Raw genomic sequence first — 26,228 nt, 5'->3', positions numbered from 1 at the left:
TTTTTCTTTTTTCTTTTTATTTTTTTTTTTTTTTTCTCTTTTTCTCGCTTTTTTTTTTCTTTTCTTTCTTCTCTTCTGTTTTTTTTTTTTTTTTCTTTTTCTGTTTTTTCCTGTGTCTTTTTTCCTTTTTCTTTTTTTTTCTCTTTATTTTTTTTTCTTTTTTTTTTTTTTTTTTTTACTCTTTTGTGTTTTTTTTTTTTTTTTTTTTTCTTTCCTCTTTCTTATTTTTTTTTCTTTGTTTTTTTTTTCCTTTTTTTCTTCTCTTTTTTTCTCTCGTTCTTCTTGGTTTTCTCTTTTTTCTGTCTTTCCTGTTTCTCTTTTTTTTTCGTCTTTTTTCCTCTTTTTTATTTTTTTCCCTTTTTTTTCTTTCTTTTGTTTTTTTATTTTTTTTTTTTTTTTTTTGATTTTTTTTTTTTTTTATTTTTTTTTTTTTTTTCTTTTTTTTGTTGTTTATTTTTTTTTTTTGTTTGTTTTTCTTTTTGTTTTTTTTTTTTTTTCTCTTTGGCTTTATTTTTTATTTTTTTTTTTTTTTTATTTTTTTGTTTCGTTTGATTTTTTTCTTTTTTTTTTTTTGCTGTTTTTTCTTTTTTTTTAATCTTTTTTCTTTTTTTTTTTTTTTTTTTTTTTTTATTTTTTTTCTTCTTGTTTTTTTTTTTATATTCTTGTTCGTTTTTTTTTTTATGATGTATTCGACCCGGCTATTTACTCTTCGTTATGAATGATACTTTTATTTTTGAATCTTACTGTCCTGGTGAGTAGATTCAGTAGACAATTTGGTTTGCACATATTCCCGAGACTTTGAGGGAACTGGAGTCCAACCTGGAGGATTGTTTTAAATCTTTCTTCAAATTTTTGGCATAGTTTTACCAAACGTTCAAAAACTCATTCCCAGTGCAAGCTTTCCGTGCCCCCAAATGATAAACTTACCTTGGTAACTAAACGTACATGGATTGGTGGACTCCAAGGCTGCCAAAGTTTGTTCTCCAGAGATGAAGATCATTCTTAAATCCTGCTAATGTTGCCATCGTATCACGAAGGACAAAAGAAAAGAAGAATGACCCTCTTTTTAACCAAAAAGAACGATTTCTCCTACCTATACAAAGAGACAAGCGGGTAGTTGTATGTTGATTTAGCAAGGAAGATGCGTACGACGAACATCTGCCCACATAAATAGGCACACTTGTGAATTCCTAGTGTAAAGAGAGTGAGTACTCAAAAGACATCTTAATAGAAAAATCCTCTACTCCTAGGGACAAAGGGATAAGGAGTGCACAATCCTTTTCTCCCACAATTGGTATAAATACTCGTCTCTTTCTTTGTTTTAAATATTAATGCCTTAAATCCCCTTTTTTTTTTAATATAAGAAGAAAAAGGTTGTTGAACTACAGTTGTGCTACCTTGATACCTTTATATCGCAGTATAGGTACTTGCGATAGGGTCAGAACTTAGAATTATTCTCAAGGTACAGTCACAGCGCATCCTATTTAAAGTTGTTTGAGGACAATGAATATATTGATTGTTCACGTAGAGAAGAGGACAAATTGATAACTCCTCAGAAAAACACCCGACTCGATAATCATTGTAGAAATACTTAGGTAACGGATCACTGAGCAAAGGCAAATAATATGAGACTTTATTATATGGAAAAGAAGAAGTCGTGGATTGAACGACTAAAGATAGCCTCATATGAGAGAAAGTAATAAGCCGATAGTACTACCAAAACAAAATGAAATTCAAAGAGTCATTAAATACAACCTTTGATCATACTGCGAGAATCGTTTCCATTTTATGTTCTTCCATCTCCTATATAGTGTCTGGTCTTCAACCAATCACTTATATTAAAGTAGTGAAGAATGACGACGCAAGGTGCACGTGGTATTCGAATCTTGACCATGGAGGATAGTTGCTTCAGTGAGGGGGGAGCGCGAACACCCGGGTGACCGCGAGGATGTGCGGCGAAGGTGAGCCACGGAAAAGGACTCTTAACGCAGGTCCGGCCGGCCTGCAATCCCAGCCAAATACGATTGGCCTTTGGGACTGTCGAGAGGGCAAGTACTGCAGCAGAAAAAAGAGGATTGGAGGAAAGAACCCCGGCAAACAATGGGCCGGAATGGTCTCCGAAGCTGGGACAGCAAAGGCGCTGATGCCCCAGATTACATTTATTAGTTATCTGGTCTTAGGGGGCATTTAATACTTTTTTTGTCATGCCCCTACAAGCAAATCCCCGTCATCCATTCTTTCTGATAGAATTATGCCTCACATAGTAGACACGAAAAGCTATACCCCCTTATCCGTTTATGATCTATCAATGGTGTAATGGAGGATGTCTGCTCAACTTGCATCCTGAGCCAGGTTCGTCAATAAGGCAATATATGGAAGCTTATCGGGTGGTACGGAAATGACGTCAAATGCTTTGTACATATTTACTGTTGTTGTACCTTCTACCCAACATGGGCAGGAATTGATCAGCAAGATGTCAGATGCTTATCTCTCTGCATTTCGATGTATGTGCCTCAGAGCCACAATAACGCCACCTAGTTCGGACTCCTGAAAGACTCAAATGCGAAGTTTAAGTAGCTCCAAGATAGTCGTATGCAAGTTTGGGTCAGCATATTAAAGGAGTGCGGATTGAGAGGATGGACTCTCTAAAGGCCTTCATTCTCGCGATCATGTTGGTAACCACCTGAATGAAGGTACTATTGAGAGTTTTCCCACAATTCCCCACAGTAACAGCATAGAGCAGCTTAAATATTTAAAGAGGGTTAGGGAGCAAACAGAAGCAACATCTATTTCTGGCTCAGTACAATAGCCACAGGCCTGACATAGAGTGAGGGGATATACAGCCCTAAACCACCTCAACCGATCTTCAAGTATATAGCGACCCAACTTGCATAATTCTTGGACTACTACTGCCTTTGAGTCTTCAGGAGTCATATGGTATTGTGCTGATGAATAATAGGAGAAGGAAAGATCTGGAATTGCTGTCAGTGTTGGAGATCCAGAATATAGAAAGAGGGGGGGCGCATCGAAAAAAAGATTGCTCGTACACCGATCCAATTATTTCCTAACCTGGACTGGTGTGAGAAGTTGGGTGTGAGGGAGAGGCCTCCTCACCATTGGTGTGTGTGAATGGTGAGGTGATGGTGAGTGTATGGAGTGTGTTGTGGTGTGTGTGGATTGCTCTCTATCAGAAGAATGGTTGACCGAGAGTGATTTGAGGATCTAAAAAGTTTATTCACTTAGGTCTTCATTATCTCCTATGATACATCAGCAGCAACGACGCCTTAAAATGTTGAAAAAGCTTGGAAGTGCAACTTAAAAATTCAGAAGCTTTTGAGAGGAGGCATCTACATCCATGTTCTATTACTCATGCTGAGATAACAAAAATAACAGGACAATTGTGATGAGAGTTGCAGGAGCAAGAAGACTGAGGTTAGAGTCATCTCTTCAAGGCTGATGTGATGCAAAACTTCTGAGAGACCAAATCATCACGTCCGGCATTCGAGTTAGAGATCATACCTTTAAGAACACCACACTATCCTCTTCCCCTGTGATAAGTGGAAACTGACGCAGTCCATTCTTCAAAAATTAAAAAGGATTTGTTGAGACCAAAACAAAGGAGGATGGAAGAAAAACATAAACTGGAAACCGCTAGTATGATAATGGTTGTTATTATGCTTTTTGGAATTTTTTTTTGTTTTGGTAACATCGGCTTATGACTTTCTATTGAGGCTACATACTTTATGTAATAGAATTCTTCTTTCCATTAATAAAGTCTATATTTAATTTGCCTTTGCTTGTGTTCTTGTTACCAGAATTTTCCCCATGGTTACGATTGTGTTTTGAGGTTTATTTGTCCTCTTTCTCTACTACGTGAACATCATATTCATAGTATTCAAACACATATTTATTCTGTAACAACTTAAAGGATTGTGTGACTGTACTTAGGAATGAACTAGTACTTCAGGATTTTTAAGTAGCCTAGAATTAGATAAATGCCGATTTGTACGACCTTTATGGATTAAGGCATTCAAGAGGTTGGTCTCACAACGTAGTTCAATTAGTTCCCTTTTTTTTTACATTTTTGCATGACTGTTTTCTTCCTATACTGGAATGAATTCCAAGTTCCTACGGTTACCTTTGTGGATGAAAAGGGTCAAGTTCATTTGTAGGCTTTTACCAAAAATTTTTTTTTGCTTTGTTCTTTTTTTTTGACATTGGCTTTTTTGTGCCTTTCACAGTTTTAGCTTCGGTGCGGGCCAGGAGCTCAAGTATTTCACAACCATTGCTTGAAAAGAAATACATCAGATTTCAAGCCCCAAGGCATTTCTCAGTACTTTCGGTCATTTGCTTGATACAGAATTTGCCCAATCCCTGCGAGTCGCAAAAATTGATCAAGGCCCAGCTCTTGGTGTGAGCTTGACCATTTCTCCACATACTGCAGCAGAAACTGCTGAAAACGACTTCTGAAGGAAGGTGTTCTATTCGCGGTTTTAACCCAGCATTCCGCAACAGCGACTACCTCTCTCAAACTTTGGTCATGTTCTTCAATCATAAGGCCATGTTAATGAACCATGCTAGAGTACGTAACTTCTTCATATACCATCCTATGTTCATTATTCAGTACCAGTAGAGTCAGAGGACTAGAAAAGTCATTCAATTCCTGCGAAAGTATCTACGTACCCTTTTTTGCGGATTAAAGCCATCCCATTTGTTTTGAGCAAGCGGCCAGGCTACAATCAGGGTATCTTTCAAAATTGCATTGATTATCGTTGGGATAGGGGCCAATCTCAAATCCATGCTGCCCATAGGGCCAATCCCATTGAGGAGCACGTGCTTGCGTTTGACATGAATTATCAGGGCGTCGTACTGCCAAGACAAGATCCCCTTTCCTTGAAAGGAGCGTGGTCGCACCCTTCTTGTTGAAAGCTCTACAAAGTCTGCTTGATAACATTCTGTCGTTGTTGTTGCCTCAAGACGTTTTTCTCATCTAAAGCTTCAAAGCTCTTCAAGGCGTAGGCGAACATTTTTCTTCATTGGAAAGTCCTTCTTGGGATCGCAATTCTTAAGATGGAATTTGACATTCTAGTGGAAGAACAGCTTCAACCCCATATACCAGGGAGTATGGAGTAGCTTGAGTTGGTGTTCGGAATGTAGTACGATAAGCCCATAGCGCCTCCCCCAATTTCTCTCATGCCAGTCCTTCTTCGAGCGATTCACCACCTTCTTGAGAATGTTGCATAAAAAGTTTCTTGTTAAAGCTTCCGCCAAACCATTAGCCGGAGCATTGTACATAGAAGAGTTATGTTTGTTTGAAACTGAACTGTTGCACACAACTTGTTCATGGCTGTATTGTAGAATTCCTTTCCATTATCGGGTTATGATGTGTCTTGTACCCCATAACGGTAAAATGATGTTTGTTCGGTTTGAAAGCTTACAACTGTCTCTTTCTTGACCTCTCTTAATGCTACAGCTTCTGCCCACTTAGAGAAGTAATCTGTTTGCAGCCAATATGTAAAGACGCCCCTCGGAGCTTTCGGCAATGGTCCTACCACATCAAAGTCCCCAAGCATCAAAAGGCCAAGAGGGCAACTGTCGGGTGTAAAGGCTCGGTTGGCTGGTGGATCAAATTAGCATTGCAATTGACAAACTTTGACATTTTCTAGCATAGTCTATGCAATCCTTCAACCATTGTTGGGCCAGTAAATATCCCATTCTTTTTGATCCTGAAGTGAAGTTTAGGGGCCCTGATTTGGTGTGCTCCAGGCAAATCCCTGAGTGAGTTTCTTCTAGTGCTTTTTGTTGCTTCTTCTTCTCCGAGACAGCGCAAAAAAAATTCCGTCAAAAGAGCGTCGATAAAGAGTGCCTTGGAAGTATATGAAGCGAGAAGCTCTCCGCCTCACCTCTGTCTTATGGCGGTAAGTCTTTAGGGTAGTTTTCCATGTCTCAAATAATCGATAAGCGGCTGACGCCAGTCTTCTCTTTCAATCTCGTAAGACAGAAAACCACGCCCACTTGTTCTTTCTCTTCTATGTCATGGCTTAGTGGTGAACGACCCATCTTTGACATTACAGGGACTTTTATCTCCTCACTACATGATGCTAGTGTTTGACGCCAGATTTGCCAAGGCATCGGCTTGCTTATTCTCTTTTCGTGGTACATGTTCTAAAGTGGACACAATCAAGTGATGTTATCAGTTTAAGTGCATACTTGTGATATGGGATGAATTCTGGCTTTCCTGACTTCATATAGTGAGAGGAGTTGTCTGATGACTAATTGAGAATCACCAAAAAACTTTAAGGCGAGACATTTTTATATTCACTGCCATTTCCCAACCCAAGAATCAAGGCTTGATATTCAGCCATGTTATTAGAACAACATTTGGTAAGTGAAAAAGGAGAAAGGCAAGACCCTCCCCTTCTGGTGTGATGAATATAACCCAGCACCGGCTCCATCTTGTCGTGCTGCGCCATCAAAGAACATTTTCCATGGTTTCTGATAGTTCAATAAACAGAACATCCTCATCGGGGTAGGTCTTCAGAAAAACTTCCATTCATCGGGAATAGGATGATCAGCCAGAAAATAGCTAGTGCTTGCCCCTTGATAGCTTTTTTGTGAGACGTAGACAATTTCAAATTTCTTGAAGCAATAAAGCCCATTTTTGCCAATCTTTCCTGATAATACTGGTCTTGAGATGATGTACTTGAGGGGGTCAGCTTGGGAAGATTAATCTTACTGAATGCGCTTGGAGGTAATGCCTTAACTTCTTTATTGCAAACATCAATGCTAGACATTGTCTTCTCTATTGGGGAATAATTCAGTTCAGCCCCATTTAATGTCCTACTAAGGTAGTAGAGAGCACTTTCCTTGCCTTCATCATTTTTGTTGTGCCAACAACACTCCTAAGGAACGTATTTGAGCCGCAATATAGAGGATAAGGGGTGGACGTCCGCTGTACCGGTGCTCGAAGGACAGGTGGGTTCAACAAGTATTCTTTTATCTTGTTGAAGGCATTAGGTACAAGCTTTATTCCCAATAGAATGATGTATCCTTCTTCATTAAGTGGGTGAATGGTTGACATCGGCCCGCGTAAGTTAGAAATAAATCTCCGTATATAGGCCAACTTTCCTTGGAGACTCTTCAACTCATGGATGTTTCTTGGCTCCGGCATTTTTAGAATGGCCTCGATCTTAGACTGATCAATCTCAATTTCCTCGATGTCGAACTATAAACCCTAGGAATTTTCCTGAGGACACACCAAATTGCACATTTTTTAATGGGGTTTTCATTTTTAGTTGGAATCGACGTAACCGGGGTTCAAACACCAACGAAGATCCTGCATATGATTTTCCTTTTTCTTTTGATTTCACCACGAGGTCATCAACATAGCATGCTCAACATATTGGTGAAGGCATATCGTCAAAAAATCTTCTGCATCGCCTTTGATAAGTGGCACCTGCATTCTTTAAGCCAAAAGGCATAACTTTATAACAATATATCCCTTTTGGAGTTCGAAAAGCCGTCTTCTCCTCATCGTGCGGGTGCCATTCGAATTTGATTATAGCCAGATTGAACCGTCCATGAAGGTTTAATCTCCCATGACCCGTGGTAGCATCTACCATGATCTCAGTAATTGGAAGTGGAAAGTCATCTTTGGGACAAGCATTGTTTAAGATCTCGAAAATCCACACAAAAACACGCATTTGGCCATTCTTCTTTTTTACTGGCACGATATTTGAAATCCACGTAGGATACTTGACCTCACGAATGAAACCTGCTTGGATAAGTTTATTGACTTCAGCCTCAATCTGTGATATGAGTTCAGGACGAAAGCGACGCTGAGTTTGTTTTTACAGGTCTAGCCCCATGTTTCACTGCTAGTTGGTGTACAGCAACCCTTGGGTCTAAAACCTGGCATTTCATCATAGGACCAAGCAAAGATATCTCGATATTCCATCAGAAGTTCCATGTAATTCGCTTCCTCTTCAGGTGATAAGTTTTGCATTGATGAAGGTTGGTCGTGGGTTTTCAACAGTTCCTAAGTTAACCTCTTTAAGTTCGTCCATTGTAGGGCTTATTTTACTGATTCAAGGGAAGATGGAGCTTCCTCAACATCTTCTTCGACGACAAACTTATCATTATTCATCTTCTTCAATAGTGATGTGATTTGAAGTGTGAGACTCATTATTTCATCTTCTCTTCTTCATTTAGAGGGGTTTGTTATCACTTATTGTGCGTGTTTTTCCTTTCAAATGTCTCTTCAGCACTCAACTACCATTCACATTGTCTCTTCATGCGTGAAGGTATTTGCTACGAAGAATCTTTGAATCACCCATCAAACTTGTCTCTTTTGACATGGATTGTCCAAAGTCTTGCAAAAGACTGGTGTGCGTTTTAGCACCCTTTCCATTATTTTGGGTTTCCAATCCTAGTAAAAACAGGGAGCACGACTTGTAGTTCCACCAAGACGATCCCAGACTGAAGCTCTAAGAGGTGTCGACTGACTTTTGTTGTTTGTCCTTCACTTCTTTCGCACTTATGTACCGTGGAGGCTTCTTTTATTAATATGAAAATACAGTGGTGTGGAAGACTCATATCCAAGACCAGCCCTCAAAGTTTTGCCAGAAGTTTTCTTCTCTCTCCATGCCTTTCTAGTCCTTGCAGAATCTTGTTTATCTTCAAGTTGAGTTTGTATCACCATCCTTTGATATCTCGTTGATGTCCTCACGACTATAGCCAGCCCTTGCTAAAAGCTTGTAAGCGTTGGGATCAAAGCCATTTGACCGTTTATTCAGGGAGTCCTGTAAGATTTTATCACCACCGACTCAGTTTGGATGGAACAACCCTTTTAGTTAAAAGGTTTTGAAACCTTGTTCAAGGCGAGATTAGTAGCTGGCAAGGTCAAGTTTTCAAGCTCTTTATTGATCTTTTCTTCATCCTTTGCAAAAGAAGACTGACCCTCTTTTCTTGCTGATACTGGAATATATCGGAGTGCCGCGGCTTTACGTGGTGGTTTATTGTCAACAAAGTTTTCTACCACCTTTTCTTTTCCTTTATTCTTTGTTGGCTGAGACACCCCTTCATTGCAGATGACTTATGCCCTTTTGAGCTTTTAGAGTCAATTATTCCCTCTCCTAAGTGGTCAGGTGGTGATCGTAGTTCTTCCATCATATTTGACTTGAAATAGAATTTTGCGTCTGCAAAGTGAGCTTCAGCTATAGTGAAGGGATCGGTGTCTGCCATTATCTTTCTTACTTGTTCCATCTCGGCAATACTTAAAAACATTGGTGGAGTGTTGAGGATATGATACCATTTTCATGTATCCATGGTCGCCCAAGCAACATATTGTAGGTAGTTTTGGCATCTATGACATGGAAAAGTGCATTGGATTCCATATCTTCCATGTGCATCGCAAGTCTTATCTTTCCTATAGCATTTTGCCTCCTTGATTAAAACCTTGAATCATCAGATGACTTGGGAAGAGTTCATCCATAGGAATCCCTAGCTCTCTCATGGTCTTAAGAGGTAGTATATTGACCGCCGAGCCATCATCCACCAAGATGCGATTCACTATCTTTTTCATCAAACATATCCTTTAATGAAAAGAGGTCGGTTATGGAGTTTTGATCCAAGCAACAAGTCTTCATCGTTGAAGGATATCTCTGTTGTGCATACACCGTGAGATAAGTTTGAAGAGTCATCATGACTTTTCTTCATGACATAATCAATAGGCGTTTTCTCTTCATCAACATGATAGCAAGCAACAGGTACATTTTCAATTCTTTTCATTTCTGTTGGCATGTACTCATTCAATGTAACAGGCTTTCTTATACTTCGAGCTGAAAAACCCTCCTTTCTAACTAGTATGGATTTTTGCTGAGTCTTTTGGCGTATCGGCTCACCAATTAGCTTCCTCACCATTGAGCTCCTCATTCTTGTTGGCTTTTGTCATTTGTATGTGTTTCCTCCTTCCTCTTCTACGTGTGACTAAAGTCCATCCTTCATCATCATAATTTTCAGACCATTTAGGCTTCAAGTCGTCAACTTGAGGTGTAAGGGTTATACATGGAGTTTGACTTGAGGATGCAGTGAAGCTCATCGGGAAAATAGCATCAAGTCTTATAGGTTCATAGGAGCCAAAACTTATTGTAGAGAGTGAATGACATGGTCCTAAATTGACCGTGGTTTGTGATATTAGAGGCTGCTATTTCATCATCAAAAACGATATCTCCATTCTCGTGTAACCTCATGATCTTGTCTTTCAACACAAAACACTTCTCTACGGGATGACTAATTAAGCGATGATATTTGCAATAATTTGGATTATCTACTTGGTTTGCTTCTTCAGGGCGTTTCACTCCGGCAACTCAATGATATTTGCCTCAAGCAGATCATCCAGCATCCTAGATATGTCTGAGTCAGGGAATGGATACACTTTTTTCTTGTCGCTCTTTCAATGATGGTTTCTTTCTTTCACCCTTTTTGAAAAGTAGTCGGCGTTGCATGATCATCCCTCTTAACTCCAGTTGGTACCCTTACAGCAGTCGAGTTAACTACTAAAGATTGCTTTCCCTCGACCTTCAGAGTGCTCTTTCCGAATCTACGACCTTCAGGCTTATTTCTTTTAGGCTCTTGCATAGGTAACAATGAACTTTCAGCCGCCGCAATGCTAAGTTCCATATCATGTGCACGAGTAGCCAATTCTTCAAAAGACTTTGGTTTGATGCCTTGTAGGATATATCGTAGTCCCCAATGCATCCCTTGAATACACATGTCTAGCGCAGAAGTTTCGGTGAGTCGATCTCTACAGTTGAGGCTAAGGTTTCTCCACCGATGAATGTAGTCGATGACAGGCTCTTCCTTCCACTGACGTGCATTAGTGAGTTCAATCATGCTAACCACACGACGAGTGCTGTAAAAGCGGTTAAGAAACTCACGCTCCAACTGCTCCCAAGTATCAAATCGAGCAAGATTCCAAGTCAGTGTACCAGTCAAAGGCATTACCTTTCAAGGAACGAACAAACTGTTTTACCATGAGATCACCATTAGTCCCGGCATTGTTGCAAGTCTCCACAAAGTGAGCTATATGTTGTCGAGGATTTCCCTTGCCATCGAACTGTTGAAACTTTGGTGGTTGGTAACTTAGAGGCATCTTTAACAGGTCGATTCTTTGGGTGTACGGCTTCGCATATGAATATGAGGGTTGAATTGAGCTTTCCACCTGGTCTGTGATGGCTTCCTTGATGAGTTCTTTCAGTTGATTTTTGGTGAAGATGCCATCAGTAATACCACGTATATTCTTCACAGCTCCGATTGCAGACTCCTCGATGACATCTAGTTGATCTACTTGAAAAGCCTTGGTAGTTGAGGTTTTGGCCTCTTTCGTTCAAGCTCTCAAGTTTGTTCATCAACTTTGCTATCTCGTGGTCTTTTGCCTTGAGTGAAGTCGAAAGCCCCTCGACGAGTTTTGTCAAGTTAGCCACTTGATCTTCTAAAGATGTTGTCTCGGTCATCATCACTGACATGGTGCTAGAACCCGAAGCCTTACTTGGTGATCGACACGGAGAAGTTTCCATAGGTGAATTGTCAAAGTCGCCTTGAGTGCTGAAGACAATTTCGCAGCGCTCTCACTTGACTTTTGTAGTGGAGTTGCTTGTGGCTTCATCTTTGAGGCGACATCTTGTGCCCCTCTTGCATTCGAAGTTGATATCAACTTGAGAATCGGCCTAGTTCGTGCATACAACTCGACGATGGATTTTGTTTTCAATGGCGGGGTTGAAGGATCTTCAATAGTGTGTTGGGGACCTGAATCAATGGCCTTGTTGCTCTTCGAAGCGACAATGGTGATCATGTTCCTCGTAGTTGCCATTGAGAGTTTTGTTGAAAATTCTTTCTTGAAGGGAAGAGATGAAAGGTAGAGATGTCCCCAGTGGAGTCGCCAGAAATTTGTAGACACAATTTTTGTGTACCTGAAATTAAATAAGCACACGTGTACAAATATATAATTTTATTAAATATATGAATGGGTACAATCTCTATGTAATATATTCTATCAAAAGAATATGGCAATCCTCTGATTCTTCCCTTGGATTTGATGTATGGTGACTTGATTTATTTGAGTAATCAAGCCAAGATTTGTGCTTTGCAAGAACACGAATTTGGGCGTGTATTGCGAAGCGAGATGTTGTGATTTGATGCTTTGAAGAGTACCTTGATTTGTCTTCAAAGTGTTGTTGAAGAACTCTTATGGGGCGTTTTGGCTTGATCCAACAGAGCTTCGTTCTTGTTAAACTTCAAGCGTAGATGAAGGAGGCTTGAGAACTCTTTGAGAGAGAGCTTCCTTGCTTGAAGAGAGAGAGAGAGAGAGAGAGAGTCTTGAAGAAAATTTGTATCTCCTCTGGAAATCCCCTCCCTTTTAGGTTGAGGCCCTCTATTTATAGAGATCTGTAGGGGCTCTCAGGTCCTTTTCCAATGCCACGTGGCATAATTTTTATTGGTTGGTCTTTATTGATGGAATCTTGACTTTATGACAAGATATCTTGAATATCTCATCTCAAGTGTCAACTTTTCATTGGTCAAGAAATATTTGAAGGCTCATTTGTTTTCCATGTCATTTATTTCAATTTTATTTTATCCTTTATTTTAAAGAATAAAATAACACATGGTGAAATTTGATTGGTGGAAAATTTGTGTTTCTACAGCATGATTTTATGCATGATCTTGCAACCCATGTTGCTGGTTTTCATAGGACCAAAGTGGAGCGTCTAGGAAATTGGATTAGTGAATTGACTCGGCAAAATGACACGGAATTAGATTTGTCTTTGTCTAGTGCAAAACGTCTAAGAACACTTGTATTATTGCAAGGTGGAAAATGGGATGAGGGGTTATGGGAGTATATTTGTCGAGAGTTTAGGCGTTTACGTGTGCTTGTTTTGAGTCATCTGGGAATGAAGGAAGTGTCACCTCTCATTGAAAAGCTCAAGCATCTGAAATATCTTGATCTTTCAAATAATGACATGGAGGCGCTTTCTAATTCTGTCACCAGTCTGGTAAATTTGCAAGTGCTAAAGCTCAATGGTTGTAGGAAACTTAAGGAACTACCTAGGGATATTAGTAAGCTGATCAATCTGAGGCATCTTGATATTGGTTGCACTCTTGATGGTGATTTATGTATGGATTTAGAGTATATGCCTCGTGGGATTGGGAAATTAACTAGTCTACAGACGTTGTCATGTTTTGTGGTTGCAAAAAAAAGTAGTTCTAAATCTGAGATGATAGGTGGATTGGATGAGTTGAGTAGGTTAAATGAATTGAGAGGGAGGCTAGAAATAATAGTCAGCAGATATAGGAGGAATTCTTGGATATTTGAATTTGGAGGAGCTATATTAGAATTTGGAGCTAGATTGGTAGATAAAAAATATCTTCCGTCGATGACCGTACGGTTGGACTCAGACCTGTTTGGTGATTCAGATATTGATTTGTATGATAAAATGTTGCCAAACTCAAGTCTTCAAGAGTTGAGAGTTGAAGTCTATGTAGGTATGAGGTTTCCTAGTTGGGTTTCACATCTCTCAAATCTTGTAATTATTGTTCTAGAAAACTGTAGAAGCCTTAAGCATATCCCTCCGTTAGATGGAATCCCTTCTCTTCAAGAATTAACGATTGTGCATTTGGATGGTTTGGATTACATAGATAGTGAGGGTGTTGGAGGAAAAGGAGTGCCGATGTTTTTCCCATCCTTAAAGAGACTTGTGATGAGGAAATGTCTTAGACTGAAGAGATGGAGTAGAGATGAGATGAATGATGATAGGTCGATAATGCTCTCTTTTCCTCGTCTTTCTTCCTTGCACATTGAACGGTGTCCAAATCTGACTTCAATGCCGTTGTTTCCAACTCTCGATGAAGGTCTTTTTTTAGAGAGGACTAGTTCAATGCCATTACAGCAGACAATGAAGATGACATCACCAGTCTCTTCACCTCTCTCCAAATTGAAGAGTCTACATATGACGTCAATTGATGACCTGGAATCTCTTCCGGAAGTAGGGCTGCAAAATCTCTCTTCTCTTCAACAGCTAGTGATATTTGGATGCGAAATATTGAAGTCTCTGCCACTGCCTGATCAAGGGATGCCTTCTCTTCAGAAAATAGAAGTTGGTAATTGCAGAGAATTGAAGTCGCTATCTGAATCTGAATCTCAAGGGAGGATACCCTACCTTCCCTCTTTGCAACTATTAGTAATCAGTGACTGCAGTGAAGAGCTGAGCGGAAGAGCAAGAGGATGGGGAAAGGAGAGCGAGGAGGAGTGGCCTAACATTAAACACATTCTAGATATTCTAATTGATTGGAATTACATTCAAATGGAGGGTCGCTATGTAAAGGGTGAAGGATGGAGATACTGTGTTGAATGGGATGATTAGAGTTTCGTCACAGTCAATCAGGTGAGATTAACACATTATTGCCTTGGATTTTCTTGCTGAAATGGCTCTAAGCTCCGTGATAAATTTCAGCAAGATAATCTTATTCAAGAGGATGAATGGCCTTGATGCAGTTGCGACTAGTGAGGCTGTATTTCGTAAAGCGCTTTAAATTGTAATATTATTAAATTAGTCTTTTTTGATATTTTAAGATAATTTTTAATATGCTGAATCAAATTTGGAAAAGCATTAAATTGTTCCAAATATATTTTTAAACAAATACATGTCATGTGTACTCAAATGTAATTTTACAAAAACAAATGTTGATTTTTGTTATTATATTATTAAATAAAAAGTAATTTTTTGTTTTACAAAGAATAAACGCAATTGAAAAGTTCATGATCTAGGTTCCATAAATGATGAAATAATTCGTGAAGCCTAGTTCATTTATTATTAATAAACATTTATTTTTAATTTTTTTTAAAAATTAAACTATATTTATATAGGTAAATATATTTTGACTAAATTAAAAATCATTTTAATGTTGGATTTTTTTATATCATAATAATTATATATAAAATAAATAAAAATAAACTATAAACTATTAAAAGATGAATTAAAAAAATTACTGATTAAATTAGAAAACAATTAAAAGGATAAAAGAAGGTGAATTATTTCAACCTATAATGCTTGCCTCGTGGTTAAATCGATAATTTTTTTGATTAAAAAAAAAGTTTGATGAATCACTTTCTTTTTCTTTTCTACTTTTTTCACCATTCAATAAAGTTACCGAGCAAAATAAAACATATAAGCACTGAGATGGAAAATGATATGTATAGTGAAATCATTAATATTTTTAATTTTCTATAAATATTTAATTTTGTATATTTATTATTAATTAATAATTTAAGAATTATCATATTATTTATATTAAAATTAACAAACAAAAAACTAAATGATTCATGAGTTTTTTTTAAAAAACCTTTACTTAATTTCATATTTCAATTATTTATAATTTTTTTATTTTTTTAATTGAGTTACCCACAAATCTCATGTTTTCAAATTTGATGGTTAGCGTATTTTCACCGTGCAGCATGTAACCGTACGAATATTATTTAACCGAGCATTTTCATCTTTATTCTTAAATACAAAGTTTTTTAACCTCTACCTTCCTTCCTTTCTTAATTTAATTTCTTTTATTATTACTCCATATCCTTTCTCTTTCTGTCTCTTTCTATTTATTTTATTGTCCACAAATCTATCTTTTTATATTTGACGGTTAGAGCATTTTCACCGTACGGATATTATTCTTGAATACAAAGGTTTTTAACCTTTTCCTTCCTTCCTGAATTAAATTCAATTTAATTTATCATATTCTCTCTATCTAATTATTCTATCATCCACAACCCTCATCTGATCAAATTATTATTGTTTTTCTTTGAATATTCGCAACTTTTTTTCAATTAATTGGGAAAACAAATTACCCAACCTCTCTGCCCTAATCCATCCTCAAATTTCTTATTTCTTCTCTTATGAATTATGATTATTTTGTTTTGAGGAAAAACCCATTTTGCTTCCATGCTACAATCTTTCGGGAAAAAAAAAAAAAAAAAAACCGAACTCAAAAACTAACAGAAGGCACATTAATGATGGTATTGGAGCTACCTAGAGACTAACATTGTTTTCATGTAATACCATATTCTGATCGATACTTTGCATTCATGGTGTTTTCCAGGCCATTATCAAGCTAGAGATGAATGTCCGATATACATTGCAAGAGATGTCAATGGAGTTCAGAGGTGGAAGCTATCGTAAATCCCAGATATGATGCTCTTTGCAAGACCTGTAACTTTCAGTAGCTTGCTCTTGATCCGTAGCGTTTGATAAATCTTGAAATATCAATAAGTTGTCTGGAGTTGATGGCCGATAAGCATCATGCGCACATGTTGCATTTCCCTGTTGGTGGGTAAAAGCTCCTCTTTTTTAAATATATAATATCCGTAAATGAATTTATCTTAATTCCATAACGTCACGTGAATTAATTTAATATTCCGCTAACTAAACAAGCAAAGGCTTAATTTATCCCTCTAGCTACGTGATTGGTCGCCCAGAAAGTGTGGGAAAATCAAACAAATCAAGTGAGATATGTAAAACATGACATTTTTATTATTTTATTTCTTATACTGGTAGTGAAGAAATGGTGCTGTAGTTTTAAGAGGGCGAATGAGCATATTATGATATAGTCAAGAGAGGAAATTTGATGATTTATGATGGTGCTTGTCTTTTCGTCAAAAATCTGCCTTCAATGCTATTATCAGTGCCTCGATGTTAAAGTTTGATCATATTCAAAATTTTAATCTACTGTGTTTTCTAAAGTTTGATAATATCCAGTTCGTGTTCCATTAGGAGTTTGATATTGCTTCAGAGCATCTTTGTTTGGACTTTTGATATGTTGAGAGCAGTAGGATTTTTGGAGCTACAGCCTATCTCTTCGATTCTTGGAGCTGCTTTTTTGCAAGGTGGCCATTTAATTTCAGTGGAAAATCTCTTGTTTAGTTTTGAACACTCTGTTTCCATGTAAATGTTGCCCTCTCCCCACGTCTCTCATATATTTTTTCAAAAAATTCTGTCTCTAACTCCTCCGGCATCCAGTTCGGAACCTCCTCCGCTGCCTGTGGTGATGGATTGATACCTCTCAGTCAACTTAGGTTACCACAAAAGACCACTCCTCTTCTAAAAGTAAGGCCTCTCATCTCTCCATCTCAAATCCCCTCCTTTTCTGTTAATCATTACTACCTCTTTTAGACCATTTGTTGTAGCTTTCTTGAAAAAACTGTCTTATTACTCTGATTTCATATTTCTATTATAGGAACTGAAATTTATTGATCTTGTCGGATTCAGTTGAAATAAACACAGTAATTGTTTAGCTTATTTTTCTAACAAGTTTTGACATCTTGTTGATGTAGGTTATGGTAAAGCTGAAAAGGTTATTGATGCTGCTCTCATTGTAGACGATGGAACAGGCTGGATCAGTTGCAGAAAATGGTTCTGTGTATTGACAGAAAAATTCAGTGCAAGTCTTTTAATTTTGACCTTCAGTTTTACCTTCTCCTCTTGCTTTATGGAGTTTAAGTCAGAGAAAGTTTTGTGCTCCAGAAATCAAATCATGAACTTAAAACTTGTTGATATGCTAAATCAAATTTGGGGTTTTTTCTTTGTTGTAGAAACTAGTTTCGACTTGTGTTTAACCTTAGGAGGGTGCATGAGCACTTTGACAGTGGAAATGTAGACAGCAGAGTAAGTTATCTGTCCTCTTCATTTCCCCTGCTAATGCATTGTTGTATGATTTCTTTAACATTTTAAATCTTCTGATTATACAATAGGGACAGACTATCATTGTTTTCATGGAGGTCTGAGATTTAACATTTTAAATCTTCTGACCAGTCTGACAGTCTGAGATTATTTACTGCTCATCCTGTTGTTACAAGAACTGATTTTGGAATCCTTAGTTTATAGAGGGTGCTTTGTCCTCCTAGTTCTATGCTCCGTTTGTCTTAATACTTTAATTTGATTTACTTTAAAAAATATTATTCTTATATATTTTTATTTAAAAATACTCTACATTGTATTACGACACACCAACAAACGTAATGCTTTCCCGATAATAAAGAATAAATACAAAAAATATATAAATATATTTGATTAATAAGATAATGAGTTATGTGACTCGTGCTTCGCTGTAAATCCAATACTTCGTTCCTTAATAGTGAATAAATACAAAAAATATATAAATATATTTGATTAAAAATAAAGATTGAATATATAAAATAATGGTAAAGAGTTATGTGACCGTAAGTTAGATATTTTTATTTTATATAAAACAAAATTATATAAGCATGTTTTTCAATTCATTTATGTAGTTAAAAAAATTTAAGTACAAAACAAAAGGTTTATGTATATTTGTAATCAAATAAATCGAAAACTATGCATATTAATAGATAAATAAAAAGTCATTAACAATATCTAAAACTAAAACTTGAGAAATCGAGAGACATATATATATATATATATATATATATATATATATATATATATATATATATATATCAAGATATTTAATCTCGTAAGATATGATATTTACCAGTTTATATTTACACACATAAGAGGGCCAAAAAAGAGACCAAGCACTTCAGTCTTTGGCCTAGCACACCTAGGCTATTAAGGAAAATCTTGAGCGTGTGAGTGAGCATTCAAACCCAGGCTGTGTGTTCAGGATTGACTTTATTTTTAAAAGGGAGAATGTTCGCCTATTTTTCATGGAAAAAAAATATGCACATGACATGTCACATGCCAAGGCTAACAACGTGTCATCTGCAAGTCTAGATTTTGACCACCATTATGATAGTTGGAAAATATGGGCAAAACTTTTTTTTTATTCAAAATACCTAATTTTGAAGTCATTCAACCCAAAAACATCTCAATAATATCATTGGAACACTTAGAGACCAATTTATCAACTCAAAATACCAAAAAAACATTAAAAAAACTAAAATCAAACCAGGATAGATTATCCTCATTTTATATCTATTTTTCAAATAACATTGAAGCTCTAAAAAAACTATAAAATCAGAGAAAGAAAAGATTTGCCAACTCAATTAAATTTCATTGAATATATCGCAGCATCAATATACAAAAATATTTTCCTATAATTGTGCTAAGCTATTTTCGGAATAAGAGTTACAATAGGAATAGATGTCTTTGTCAGCATATGTTTCCTAATACATAACATAAATGTGACATATTGTTGATCATTTCTTAACACTCCCCCTCAAGTTGGAGAGTGAATGTCAAGAACTCTCAACTTGCAAATCATGGTGGAGAATCTCTGTAATGTTTTGAGTTAAAGAGATAGGAAAAGGCTATAAAGCCCTTGAAGGCTTAGATGTAGGAATAAATTAAATGAGGGGTATAATAGTAATTGGATAAATAATTGATAAATATTAATAGATAAAAAGAAAGAAAGAGGGATTTGAAAATTTAAAGAACAAACCGTGAGAGAGAAGGGAGGAAGAAGAAGAAAAAGAGAAAAGAAGGGAAAATAAGGGAAAAAGGAAGAGATTGGGAGGAAATAAGTTTAAAGGTAAGATTTTAGGTTGTTAAATATATAATTATGTGTTAATTAAGCTTTAATTTCGGTTTTGAAAATGTTAGGGTTATGAAGTTTGTGTTTTAGGTTTAATTGATGCATTAAATTGAATGTTAGATGTTGATTGTTGTGGTTAATTGATTATTTAGTTGATTATGGAAGATTGTGATGATTTCGAGTTATAGTTTTGTTTGAATGGTGAATTTTGAGTTAGAAATCAGGAGAGAACAGTAGGTTTCTGTTAAAATTCTGGACTGGAGGTTGAAGATGGTGAAAATTCAATTTGGTCCCTCAATTTGCAAAAATTACAGTTTAGTCCCCAAACTTTGGAAAATTACAAATTGGTCCCTGGAGCATATTCCGAGATTCTGAACAGAATAACATATGAATTATGGGCAGAATTACTGTATAGATAAGAGAATTTAACACTTTCAATTTGGTCCTCCAATTTGACAAAAATTACAATTTAACCCTAAAAATTTGGTAAAATTCCAGAATGGTCCCTGAAGCATAATGATATATTCTGGACAGAATTGAGGATTAATTATGGTCAGAATTTCAGTATATTCATGGTTTTATGACAAATTTTAGTTTGGTCCTCCATTAGATGAAAATTACAATTTGGCCCTAAAAATATAATAAATTCCAGATTAGTCCCTAGATGTAATATTAGCTTTTGCAGATTATTTTGATGAATAATTGAGGGTTATTTAGTGAATTATTACCAATTTTATTAGTTGTTTTATTATGGATTAGATTTCGGGAAAACTGTTAAATTTTGGGTTTTTAAGAAAATTGACTAGTTAGTTCAAAATCATATAGGGTTATGGAATACACACTTAGTTAAGTGTATTAAATAGGTTAAATGTTCTTTTGAGTCGTTATTGAATATGTCTCTTTTGTATTTAGATAATCCTGATATTCTACCGGCAGGACGCCAATATGATTTTCTTCGGTGTCTGCTTTTGGCTTCTGTTTGCTTTTGAGTCAGGTGAGTGAATAATTTTCCATATGCATGAGAAATATTATAAAAATTTTATTTGTTAATATGAATTGAATTATGCTTCTTGATAATATATATGTTAATTATTATCCTTGTTATGATAAAGCATGATCAATTATTGAATTTGAATTCTTGATATGAACAAACATATATTTTAAATTGACTTCTGAATTGATAGCTCCTCATTTGATTGATGTCATGAGTTGAGCTTTGAGATATGAACATGTTTGTTTGATTATGATTATGAACCTATGGTATGTCAGTTAGAATACCCATGCTAACAGGGTAGTGTTAGTCTTTGTGCACATCGTATCTGAACCCTAGTTGGTCGGGGGAGTCACAAACTTGTGTGGACTGATCATCCTACAGTACGGAGCCTCATGCTCATTGCATTTTGATTTTCTGACGAGCTATACCATTTGATCTTCTTGTTATGGCCTATTTGAGAAACCTTCATATAAGAACCTAGAGCCATAATTGTATATAATTCTCATTGTTATTACCTCGTGTGTATATATTGAATATTATCTACTCACTGAGTTGTTGAACTCACCCTCTCATTATTATTCTTTTCAGGCTTATAGCTTGATAGCAGGTTACTTTTGTTGAACCTTCCGAACCTGCTTTTTGGTTGTAATTTGTACATTCCTTTTATGTCAAGTTAGTTCTCCAAAACTATGAATTATATTAACTCTTGTATTAAGACAATGAAATTACATTATGAAGTTAGTTTGTTGTTAATGCTGCGTTAAACTCTGATTGAGTTGTTTAAAGGATATGTTTGTATGTAAGTTTGGGTTCGCATATGTTTGGAATCTTGGAGGGGAACCTTACCTATGTGACGGTCATGGATCCGGGAATCGGGTCGTGACAATCTCTGTTTTCCCCCCCAATGATTTAGTGAATATATCCGCAAGTTATTCTGCTGAAATAACAAATTTAGTCATGATTGAACCATCATGTATTTTGTCTCAAATGAAGTGATAACTTATTTTTATATATCTGGTTCTCTCATCAAAAATTAAACATGGTTGGTATCTAAAAGAATTATATATATATATATATATATATATATATATATATATATATATATATATATATATATATATATATATATATGTGTGTGTGTGTGTGTGTAGATCACAAAGTGATATTTTCAAATCAATTTATATATTAATTACGATTAAAACTTTTCTCCAAAAGATTTTGAAGGTATATCTCTCATATCTTAATACTGATTTCACGTTTCAAATCCATGTAATTAATATATAAAAAGAGCAAACCTTATTATCAACTCGACATGTCAAGACTTTCTTGTGACTTTATAAAGAGAAAAATGTCAAAGAGTTGCCGACATTTATACGAAGCTATGGTTTGTCAAGAGGCAATGGCTCCACACGTTTGTAGAGGTCACCATGATAATAATTATGATGATGGCGGCTATACCACCTTGTAACACACTTGTAAAAAACATAATCCAAAATCCTCAGCTTCATCCATAAAAATAATCCGTGCTTTGCTGTATGTTAGATACTTTTACTTTCTATAAAAAATTATATATGTAAGTTTTTTCAATACATTTCTATAGTTTAAAAAACTTAAGTTAAAATAATTTTTTTTATACATACATGTAATCAAATAAATCGAGAAACTATGTATGCAAATAAATAAATAAAAACCATTAACAATACCTAAAAAATAAAACTTGAAAAATAAAGAGATAGGTATAGATCAAGATATTTAATCTTAAAAGACGAGATATTTTACCTGATTATATTTGCTAAATTTGTTAATTAAAATAATATTTTTATTCAAGCAAATAATGATATAAATATAGATACAAATTAAATTGATTGGATAAAATAAAAGAGAAAAAAAAAAACACCTTGTAAGGCTGTACATATTACAAATATTATTTGAAAATAATTTTTTTATTATCAAAACTAAAGTTCATCAATAAAAAAAATATAGATTGATTAATAAAAAATAAATAATTAAAAAAAAATTAGAAAAAGAAGAAGCAAAGATCAGGTGTTGCTAGGCCCAGCCAACTCACTTGACCCATTTTTATTACGGCCCGTGCTTAGGCCCTTAATTTCTTTTTTTGTAATTGAGGTAGGCGGCATGTCGTCCACCCTAAATTTTTTGTTAAAAAATTTCGACAACCCACATTTTATTTGTCCAGATTCAAACTACTATGGTGCTCGAAAAATCAGAGCTTAAGTTTTCGAAATGATTTTAGAGCATATTGTGTTTTCTGTTGGTTGGTTGTGTGAATTTGTTTCAACTGAAGTTGCAGGGTGGAGCTTCAACTCAGCTTCGTATGGTTGAATCATCAATGAACACTCCTGTGCGGATCAATGGTCAGACATTCACATCAAACCTGGTATGGGACAGCTTCAAATATAAACTTTTTTTCAATGTCCAAGCAATTTGATGTTGATGGGCTAGAGGATTGGGATCAATTGGTCCTTGACCGTCCGCAACAGTCTTCAAGCATGTGAGTGGAACATTTAAACTCTTTACACCACGCAGCTTCTTTCTCCTAGAAATCTCATGGTGTCTGTGGTTGCCTTGCCCTTTCTTAGTGCCACCGTAGTATCTTTGATTGCGTTTAATATATCAAGTTCTACATGGTTCTCAATCTCTTTTGTCTAATTCGGAATAGTTCCTAGACTGAAGGGATGGTGGAAGAAGAGTAGAGATGAGTCAACAATAGAAGGGTTGAGAATGCTCTGTTTTCCACGTCTTTCTTCCTTAAAAATAAGACGGGAAAAATGAAGGAACTAGGTATTTATTTCATTGATGATATGGATTCTCTTCCAGAAGTGGGGCTGCAAAATCTCTCCTTTCTTGGACAGCTATCTGAGTCTCAAGGGATGATACCCTACCTTCCCTCTTTGCAATTCTTAAGAATCGACGGCTGCAGTGAAGAGGTGAGCGGAAGAACAGGAGGATGGGAAAGGAGAGCGAGTAGGAATGTTAGAGCATTTTCAACGAACATATATGAAAGGTATTTAACCTCTCCCTTCATTTATTTTCTTTTATTTTCTTTTTGTATTATTATTCCATACTCTTTCCTTTGTAATGAGTATTAGAGCATTTTCACCGAACATACATGAAAGGTATTTAACCTCTTCCTTCCTTCCTGAATTTAATTTCTTTTATTATTACTATTATTATTAGTACTACTCCATACTGTCTCTCTCTATCTATCAATTTCCAGGTGCATATTGTTCTTAAAGCTGGCTAAGTAAGTGCTACTGCTAAAACATCTTTTTATCATACAAGACAGATAAGGGCCTCTCTTTTTTTAAATAATATCTTTAAATAAAATTATCACAATTCAATAACATCAAGTGAAATAGTTTAATATTCTACTAGCTAAACATGCAAAGGCTTCTCTTTTCTTAGATAATTTATCCCTCTAGCTACGTGATTGATCTCTAGGAAAGTCAAACAAATCAAGTGAGAAATGTAAAATATGACATTTTTGTTATTTTATTTTTTTTTATTGGTGGTGAAGAAATGGTACTGTAGTCTTATTTGTTTGTTACTCCTTTAAAACATAACTCTCTAAGTTTTATATCAAAAGATGTTCTCTGCGTTTCTTAGTACCTGTTGTAGTTTTTAAACTGAATGTTTAGTATGCTCTGTTACTGATTTCTACCGTGCGTGTATAGATGTCCCTATTTGACTCTTTATGAATGATGCCTTATAATGTTTCACGAATCTTCTTTTATCATAGCTTGAAATCTGATTACTGTTTCAACATTGAAAATCTGATGCTCTGGTGTGGTATGTAAGATGATGATGGTCTTTTTGTCAAAAATGTCTTCGAACATAATAATATCCAGCATCCAGTTCGGCTCTGCCTCGGCAGTCTATTGTAGTGGATTCATGCCTCCCAGTCAACCCTGCATGTCACTGAATACCAGTCCTGCAAAAGTAAGCTTCATATCGCTCCCATTTCCCCTGTTTTTTTTTTTTTTAATTACTTATTTTAGACCCTTTGTTTTATTTCCTAGAAAGTTAGAAATTTAACAAATGCAATTGAGAAAGTCAATTGAAAAGGTCTCTGTCTTAGCTGTGAAGACAGTTGGCCACTTACTTTGCCCCTTATCTCTTGCATGGATGCTTGCCTATAAATAGGTAATGCATCCAAGCATTATATGTACACTAAGTAAGAGAGAAGAAGAGTAGAGTGAAAGGAGTGTAATCCCACTAAATTGTGAGGTATTTGTGAGAGAGTAAGTGAGGTGTTTTCTCCTAGTAATAGAGAGATTTTAGTTGTTCTCCTATTATCTGAGAGAAGTTGTAATTCCCACATTACTAGTAAAATCCTTCTATACTTACCCGTGGACGTAGCCTAATTGGGTGAACCACGTAAATTCTTGTGTGTCTCATTTCTCATTTATTCTATCTTTTGCCTTTTGTCTTGTCGGGTTTGCATGCCAGTATCCTAACAGTGGTATCAGAGCCTTCTTGGTTGGTGTTGTTAACACACAATTATTCGTGTATACGGTTACTATTCACGTCTACGACACTATTCACCTATACGACACTATTCATCCATACGGTATTGTTCACTTACATTACTGTTGGCGTATATAGAAAGTCAGTGCGGTGATTAAATACAGTCTAGGAAGTTCTGTCTAAAGAGATTGGGTTTTAAGCGGGACCGTTTGTGACCCCTCCAATCTTTCCTGGGAACTTACTTAGTGAAGTATTTTTCACACGATACTATTTCTATATACGTTACAGATCTGTGAAACGGTGATAGCTGAATAGATCACGGTGAATAAAATGGAAGCAAAGTACGAGATTGAGAGGTTCAAGGGGAGCAATTTCTCACTGTGAAAAATAAGAATCAAGGCAATCTTAAGGAAAGACAATTGATTGGCAACAATTGGGGATCGACCCATGGAGATCACTGATGATGCAAAATGGAATGAGATGGATGGCAATGCTATTGCTAATATACATTTAGCATTAGTCGATGAAGTATTATCAAGTGTGGCGGAGAAGAAAACAGCTAAGGAGATATGGGAGACTCTAACCAAGCTATATGAGTCCAAGTCTTTGCATAATAAGATTTTCTTAAAGCGGAGACTTTATACCCTTTGAATGACAGAAACCACGTCGGTGACTGACCACGTCAACACAATAAGAACTCTATTTTCACAACTCACTACGTTGGGTCAACAAATAGAGGAACATGAACGTGCAGAGCTTCTACTTCAAAGTCTTCCTGATTCGTATGATCAGCTCATTATCAACTTGACCAATAATATCCTCTCAGACTAATTAGTCTTTGATGATGTTGCAGCTGCTATCTTGAAAGAAGAAAATAGGAGCAAAAACAAAGGAGACAGAAACAGTTCAAACCAAGCTGAGGCATTGTTGGTATCAAGAGAAAGATCAACGGAACGTGGCTCCAGTGGGAGTCAAAGGCAGGGGAGGTCCAAATCAAGAAGTAAGAAGAATGTGAAATGCTACAACTGTGGCAGAAAAGAGCACTTCAAAAAGGATTGTTGGTTTAAAAAGGGTATAGAGAATACTGCACAGTCATCAAAACCTCAAGGATGTGTTGCAAGCACCTCAGAAGATGGAGAGGTTTTATATAGTGAAGCAGCAACAATCTCTACAGATAGAGAAGAGCTCA

The 26,228-nt window shown here is 36.1% G+C and overlaps 2 protein-coding genes and 1 pseudogene across 9 annotated transcripts in view; all 3 read left to right on the top strand.

Moving 5' to 3' along the window:
- The window catches only part of LOC118042134 (putative disease resistance protein RGA4), a 94,164-nt gene that overhangs the window by 21,020 nt on the left and 46,916 nt on the right, over positions 1-26,228 (top strand). The gene's annotated exons all lie outside the window — the stretch shown is intronic.
- The window catches only part of LOC118042133 (probable cyclic nucleotide-gated ion channel 14), a 93,670-nt pseudogene that overhangs the window by 26,410 nt on the left and 41,032 nt on the right, over positions 1-26,228 (top strand).
- On the top strand, positions 12,680-17,512 carry LOC118042121 (putative disease resistance RPP13-like protein 1). Its single transcript, XM_035049687.2, has 3 exons — positions 12,680-14,438; positions 16,150-17,153; positions 17,381-17,512. Exon 1 carries the CDS (start codon positions 12,711-12,713, stop codon positions 14,415-14,417), a length of 1,707 nt encoding a protein of 568 aa, XP_034905578.2. The 5' UTR covers positions 12,680-12,710; the 3' UTR covers positions 14,418-14,438; positions 16,150-17,153; positions 17,381-17,512.

This window comes from Populus alba, chromosome 6 (assembly GCF_005239225.2).
Source record: "Populus alba chromosome 6, ASM523922v2, whole genome shotgun sequence".
NCBI lineage: Eukaryota > Viridiplantae > Streptophyta > Magnoliopsida > Malpighiales > Salicaceae > Populus > Populus alba.
This window is presented reverse-complemented; position numbering and strand designations above follow the sequence as displayed.